The following is a 7,184-nucleotide window of genomic DNA, read 5'->3' on the forward strand; positions in this document are numbered from 1 at the left end:
TTATTGTTATTATTATTATTATTATTAATATTATTATTATTTATTTATTTTATTATTGTTGTTGTTGGTGTTGTTGTTGTTGTTGTTGTTGTTTTTATTATTATTATTATTATTATTATTATTTATTTATTTTAGGCGCACAACTGATGCATCAAGGATTTTTAATAGTGAGTGTATCATTGTCCTACTTTTAATTGTAGGCGACAATCCCATACACAGAATATACATTATACCCACGATGCTTTACACAAACTAAATCTCAATAGGCCTATATGAGGTTTAGGGAGTGGAGTTGTTTTTTGTCGTGAGAAAAAAATCCTGCAGCACTGACAGTAATTGAACCCAGGACCGGATTGGAAGGCAGGCATTCCACCAAGCTATTCAACTCCATTCAGTGCAGTTACTGTCTCTTATACACATCTAGATGTGTATAAGAGACAGTCGTTGAAGTGTAAACAGGCCTTAAGGCAAGACTTTTTTTATACCTTGTTTGTTGAACCCGCCGCACACCAATAATGATGATTTTAAATAAAAATACAATTTTATTTTTGGCCAATTAGCACACTTGCCACCACGAAAAAATGGAAATTTTAGACAAATATAAAAGTTTTTCTTTAAATTTATTACGCCGCCACTGCCTTGAAATCTCCAAAAATAAGGTATTTCTTCCTAACTATATAAATTTAAAGCATTTAACCATCCCATTACTACACTGATTACATTCAACAATAAAATTTTATTTTTATTTTCTCATCTCTGGATGTTTTTGGCAAAATCTGCTAAGTAAAAAACAACATTTTTTTTTTTCATTTTTTCCCACCCTCTGACGATCTTTGAAAAATAAGATTGCTGAACAAGGTATTAAAAAAGTAAAGTCTCGCCTAATGATTAAGGTGTTGTTGAACATTAGTAATGATAGAGATGAAGAGGTGGATAAGGAATGTGCACAAGAAATATATACAATTTGTATATTTCCAATGTTTAATATGTTAGGTTATTTATTTGTTGATCAGGTATGGGATATCAGGAAGAATGATCTAGTTTATAAGTTGTCTGGCCACACGGACACAGTCACAAGTACAGTATTGAGTCCTGATGGATCATACGTTCTTTCAAATTCCATGGATTGCACCGGTAAGTCTCTTCATTTAGGCCCTTTCCACCTGGTACTTGAACAGATAAGACTCTTCCAATTATTAATTATCCTCCCCTGATGTACTGATATTATATTAAAATTATCTGTTTGTAGTTTTATGTTAGTTCGTTTGATTTTATTTCAATATAGCATTATGTAGTTTTCATTGCATTTTTTTACACAGTCTTTTCAATTGATCCTTTTTTTAAATGTTTATTCATTTGAATATTAAATTGGTTGTTTTTTTTTATAGTGCGTATTTGGGATATCAGACCATATGCACCAAACGAAAGGTGTGTAAAGATCTTCCAGGGAGCACAACACAACTTTGAAAAGGTAAATAGTATTAGCAACACTTTTACTTGCAGTGTCAGAATAGAATATTAGCAGTGGTGGACCGTCAATTTGAGCAAGGTATGCAGTGCATACCCTGGCTAAATTTAGAAAAAAATTATTGTACAGATTCTCAGCTTTATTTAGCATTTCTTAGCACACAATTTTCTGTACAAAACCTTAATTTTTCAAGTGGATTCATTGGAATAGCAAAGATTTTTTATTTTTTGGCTTACTTTGGTATCTAGGATAAGTCACACTCGGGCCTATCTTATCGTACACTTAGCTGCTTAGAATTTCCGCATGGCTGGTTTTCAATATCAGCCAATAGCACAGTCAGTGAGGCAATGGAAGTGAGAGCATACCCTGCAATGCTTAATGTTGCTATTGTGACAACTGTCTGGTGGCGTTAGAATAGCTAATTTAACACTGAAATGGAAGCACTGCTTCCAAGTGTATGTGCATATGCTCTTCTTCATACTGCATCTCTCTACAATAGCCTGATCACTGGACCTTCACTGCGGGTAATTTGTATTGCCAGACGTTCTATAATCTCAAGGAATAAAGTTAAAACATATAAATTTGCATATATACGACCGGTATAGAAGAAACTTATATTATTTAAATTGAAAAGTTACAGGAATTGGAATTCTTTTGAATAGAAGAAACTACAGCCATGCCAATACATTTGTATTTTGAATAGAGTACACAATCTTGGATTAGGCCTATATATAGTAGGTTTACAAATTTTTCCTACTAGCAGGCCCTAGCATCAGTGGCGTACTTATCTACGGGTCTTGAAATGGAAGGGGGGATGATGGGGGCGGGAAGGTGAAGTGGGTGATCGGTGGTTAGATGAGGGGTGCTAACACTCAAGTAAAGGTGATTTAAAGGAAATCTTTAACTAATTCAGCATGATTCTTTGGGGGTGGGGCGGATGGGCCTCCGCACACCCTATATATCCCACTGCCTAGCTTACCCTGCAATTTACCCTACGGTCCGCCTCTGATCGTTAGCTAGGAAACGTCTAGTTTCTACAGCCCGACACCGATCATCTGTAAAAGTAGTGTTAAAACAGAGAATAAATTGGTATAAAAGCAGTGCAAAGCACACTGGAACCATCACAATTTGGGTGCGGCCCTCGGTGTTGATGAATGAAAAATGAAAAATTCACTTTGGCCTTCTGACCGATTATTATGCGCACCCCTGTTTTAAATAAATGAATATTTTGATGCTTTATCAGCGAAGTTTGGGCTATCGTAGGATTTAACCCTGGGATTGAAAGGAAAGCCTAGATTTTAGGATTTAAATTTTGTAATAAATGTGAAATACTTCTAATTTCTGTTACTATACTACTATGCATGTTCTTTATATTTTTCTGTCTGTTCAGAATTTACTTCGCTGTGCTTGGGCACCTGATGGTAGCAAAGTTGCAGCTGGGTCCTCTGATCGATTTGTATATATTTGGGATACAACAACGCGAAGGATCTTGTACAAACTACCAGGTCATTCTGGATCAGTTAATGATGTTCATTTCCATCCACATGAGCCAATCTGTAAGTTTTTTTTTTGTTTTTTTAAATCAGAATTTATATAGCACCTTTCACAATCCACAGATTTTACAAGCAATTATACCAGGCTCTGGCATCATTATGTCCCTGGTCACTGGATACTGAATTGGCAGATCTACACATTGTGCAACTTTCTCTGCACCCTCGGGAGTATCCCTGGTCATTTATGAGGCCAAGTGGTATACACCCTTGGGTTTTCCCATAAGGACACGTTCTTTCTCAAGTTATTGCGTAATACGCAATGAATAATAGTAAATCACATGTAAGTAAATCTTGAGTAATTAGCATTAGGATGTGGCAGAATTGTATACTTTAGTACAGAGAAGCTGTAATACTTTCACTTATAAGTTTTGTAATAATAAGTCGATTCCAGTAAATGGCCTATTACTTTAAAGCTTATAATATGGAGGATATGAATATTATTGAAAAGTTTTTTCTTGTTTTGGTCACCGGTTTTGGCATATCTGAGTGCTTTTATTTATTGATCGTTTTTGTGGTGAATTACGGTAATTTTGGTAAGACATACATTGTATTGTATTATTATATTATCATACATAAATTTAAAATAGGTATTAAATTATTGTGTTAAATGTCAATGATTTCATTCTTAGTATGCTTTTTCTATGTACACATTTTAATTTTCTTCAATAAGAAAATAGAAACATAAAATGTTAGTTTGTATTTTTTTTCCTTCTCCCTTCTCCAGTACTTTCGTGTTCCAGTGACAAATCAATTTTCCTTGGTGAGATCATGTGATCGTCTTGTAGTCCCAGCAATCGTACACTCCCAATGGTAACAACAGGGCAACACTTGTATCATGTGTCAAGAGGCAAATGCTCGTGGTTGTCATTAATAAGGAGTCGGTTTAGGTGGTGCCACTCAGTTGTCGTCAGGCAAATATTACAACATTTTAAGTCAACATCGTTTTTGCCTCTGAACAGTTGCAAGATGAAGAAAGTGTTCATTATTCTAAATATGACAAAATGTCTAATTCAATCTAAATTTTTCATCAAGTCATTGATGACACCAGTATGTGTGGGGTGGAGGTCAAAGGGAAGTTTCTTTCCATCATCAAACTTACACACGATCAGTCGTCAGGCTGAAAATATTAATTTACCGATCAAAACAAATTATTGTGATCGCAGAACTTATGATTGTTGTCTAAAGGCAACTTTTGACCACACCCAACAGGTAAAGTATTTTATTTAGGACTTTGGCGAAAACTATATACGACCTTGGAGTTGCTGGAAGCCTGTCAGCAAATTTCTGGAGCCTCCTTGGTGTTGCAGTTTGGCCTTTGATGGTCACCCATAGTGTAGCTCCTGATACTGGTATTTATGGGTTGATACTGTAAAATATGTGTATAGAACGTCACAGCTGGAAATCACTCATGCTGAAAATAGAATTCAAAGAAAAGTGTGGAACTTGACTTTTTTTTTCTCTTTACATACAATTTTACAAGTATTTGTAATAAATACTATTAATGTTTTAAGACTTTTATAGTTTGCTCATTCCCTGCATATTTATAAGCTGCAATGAGTAATGATGCCCATATATAGTCATGATGTGCCTATGTATGGTCATGATGTGATGTCATCATGACCATATTTTGGCATATTACATATTTTTTGTCAAATCAAATTTGATAGTTGGCAACCCTTGATTGCTAGTATGTTGGCTAGCTAGTTTATACAAATCATGACATTTATTGTTCCTGTGTGTTTGTGATGCACCGGGTAAACTATATTGCGTCAACAGCACTGCGTGTGAGGGTGTCAGCATGCAGTAATCGGAACTTGGAAATAGAGGTAACATGCAAGATATACTTTATTGCGTTTTGAATAAAACATTGTTTCTAATATTCTGTATTTTACATCATATTTTGATAAAGATAGTTATGCTCTTGGGTCACAACATTCCCTTGGCTGCACAGTCTGGGCCCTGAATTAGGCATTATTCCATGGGTCATAGATAATGCTGGTAATAAGGTCTTTGAGGTAGTCCATGCCATAATTTCAGCATTATTCTATCTTAGCCATCTTTGAACCCCAATGTTACCCCAACCCATTGCTTCTTAAAGCCAGGCTTCAGAGGAAAACAATTTGTTTTGATATGTTGTACTACTGATTTTCTAAGATACGAAAAAGGGTGTATGACAAAAGACTCGAGAACAGTTAATAAGACATAATTTTTTTAATATAGTACAATATATACTTGGGTTTAAAAGTCGAAAAAATGGTGATTATGTAGTTTCGTTAACTTTATATTTGAAGACTGAACTAGTGTTGTTGGGGGACAGTCACACACTGAGCCAACACTTCCAACGCCATTCAATGGATAACTCCTTTAGAGATTGCATCTTTAATTACCCAGAAATTATCCTTGCATGTGTCAAATATGCTATTATTTCTTTTGATGTCAAATGGTCTTAATAGAGCATAGCGTACCGGGGTAACAAAATCAAAACCTAATAAATAAAAAATGGAATCTAAAAAATAAATACGTCTTAAAATTTATAGATCTAAACCTAACAAAATTGAATATTCTGTAATATTAAATTTGTGTGTCCTAAACGAAAAGCTTAAAAAACTAAATCTGTAGCCATGTTTACATGGCCGTTTGCTATCAGATAGGTAAAACCGATGATCTCCAGTCACACATCTACACTATAACAAAAATTACACCTTGATTACACATGCACTAGGCCTACGATCAATGGCCATTCTAGATTTTGGGAGGGAAAAACTCTGGTTTACTGATTAAGTTTGTTGCTCAAAATTTAAATTTGAATTAATTTTGAAACTACTGTACTTGTTTTGATACAATAAAAAAAAAAATATGTCTCCACTTAAAGGGGTTAACATGTATTGATTTCACCGTTTGGCACACTCAAAAAGTGTCCCCATCCACTTAACAGGGATGTACCCTTAATATGGGTTGGATAGTGTTAAAAGATATATTTCCTCTCATTTCATGGACAAGTGTCCCCTTAATAGGGGTGTCCCAAGGAGAGGTTCTGTTGCAGTTAGGAGCATCACTTCGGTCAGCTGAAAAGAAGATCCCAGGCCCGTAGTCAGGGGGGTTTTTATAGTTCGGGAGAACTCCCATTTTCTAGCAAACCCCTCCTCTTTTCTGGCGAAAATCCACCTCCCCTCAAATTTCTCGAAGAAGTCCTTAAACCCAACTAATGCAATGCAGACCCAGACTTGGACGTTTTCAAACATATCTGCTTTTATAGCATTATTTAGACAAAAAAAAACCCTTGTTTTAGGGGTTTCACCGACCCCACCGGGGCTTCGACCCTGGATACCACGCCCAGAGGAAACCCCCACTTGGAAGAAACTGGCCTGAGATCCATCAATAAAAGTATTTCACTGTTATGTAGTATGGCATCTATCATAAGCATGTTTTCTTTACATTTATATTATTTAATATAAATATAGTTTAAAGAGCATTGTAGCAGTGTTAAGATACTACTATTTCTATTTTATAATACAGTATTCATATCGACAAGCCATTTTCTAGTGGGCATCAGTGGTGAATAGCCTATAGCGGAAGACTTGTGACTCAACTTCCAATGATTCTAAATCTTCCCAACAACCCTGAATTAAAAATTCCTCTAGAGTAGGCGAGACTTTCTTATACTTTGTTTCGCGAACTTATTATTTGCGAGTGGTGGGTTCACTAAACAAAGTACATACAAAAGTAGAAAGAGGTTATTACTCCATGTTTTTAACATGGGAAAATCTCAAGTCATAACTGAAACAGTATGGTGTAGAACTACGTACGGTCGGCACCCTTTTAGTTTTACTCCTTGGGACACAGAATATATTGACATAGCTTCCCACGACCCAAGACTTCCAGTTATCATAGAAATTTCGAAAACAGGTACAAAATATACTCCACACAATCCAGATTCTTTCTCTCCTAAATCCTTAGTGTGAACATCGGCATAGGCCTACTACCAACCAATCTTGTCAAATTTTACCCTTAACCATGGGGCTTTTGTGTACTTTCATGTAGGATTCTAATCTATATCATAACATGCACCCTAATTTTTGAGTTGTTAATCTATGCATGCTACATGCATCCAACAGAATGATCAATAGTAAAATATATATATATATATATATATATATATATAT

General features: G+C 35.3%; 1 protein-coding gene across 2 annotated transcripts in view; it reads left to right on the forward strand.

The window, feature by feature from the left end:
- Positions 1-4,900, forward strand: part of LOC117100534 (U5 small nuclear ribonucleoprotein 40 kDa protein-like) — a 13,368-nt gene extending 8,468 nt beyond the window's left edge. The window contains exons 6-9 of one of the 2 annotated variants that reach the window (XM_033240297.1): positions 1,014-1,134; positions 1,389-1,471; positions 2,859-3,024; positions 3,746-4,900. In XM_033240297.1, coding sequence (XP_033096188.1) covers positions 1,014-1,134; positions 1,389-1,471; positions 2,859-3,024; positions 3,746-3,795 — 420 coding nt within the window. In that variant the 3' untranslated portion in view covers positions 3,796-4,900. The remainder of the gene's footprint in view (positions 1-1,013; positions 1,135-1,388; positions 1,472-2,858; positions 3,025-3,745) is intronic. The other variant, XM_033240296.1, reaches the window with a different exon arrangement.
- The last annotated feature ends 2,284 nt before the right edge of the window (positions 4,901-7,184 follow it).

The sequence above is a fragment of the Anneissia japonica genome, unplaced genomic scaffold (genome assembly GCF_011630105.1).
Source record: "Anneissia japonica isolate Jap-2015-1 unplaced genomic scaffold, ASM1163010v1 scaffold685_len2926416_cov193, whole genome shotgun sequence".
NCBI lineage: Eukaryota > Metazoa > Echinodermata > Crinoidea > Comatulida > Comatulidae > Anneissia > Anneissia japonica.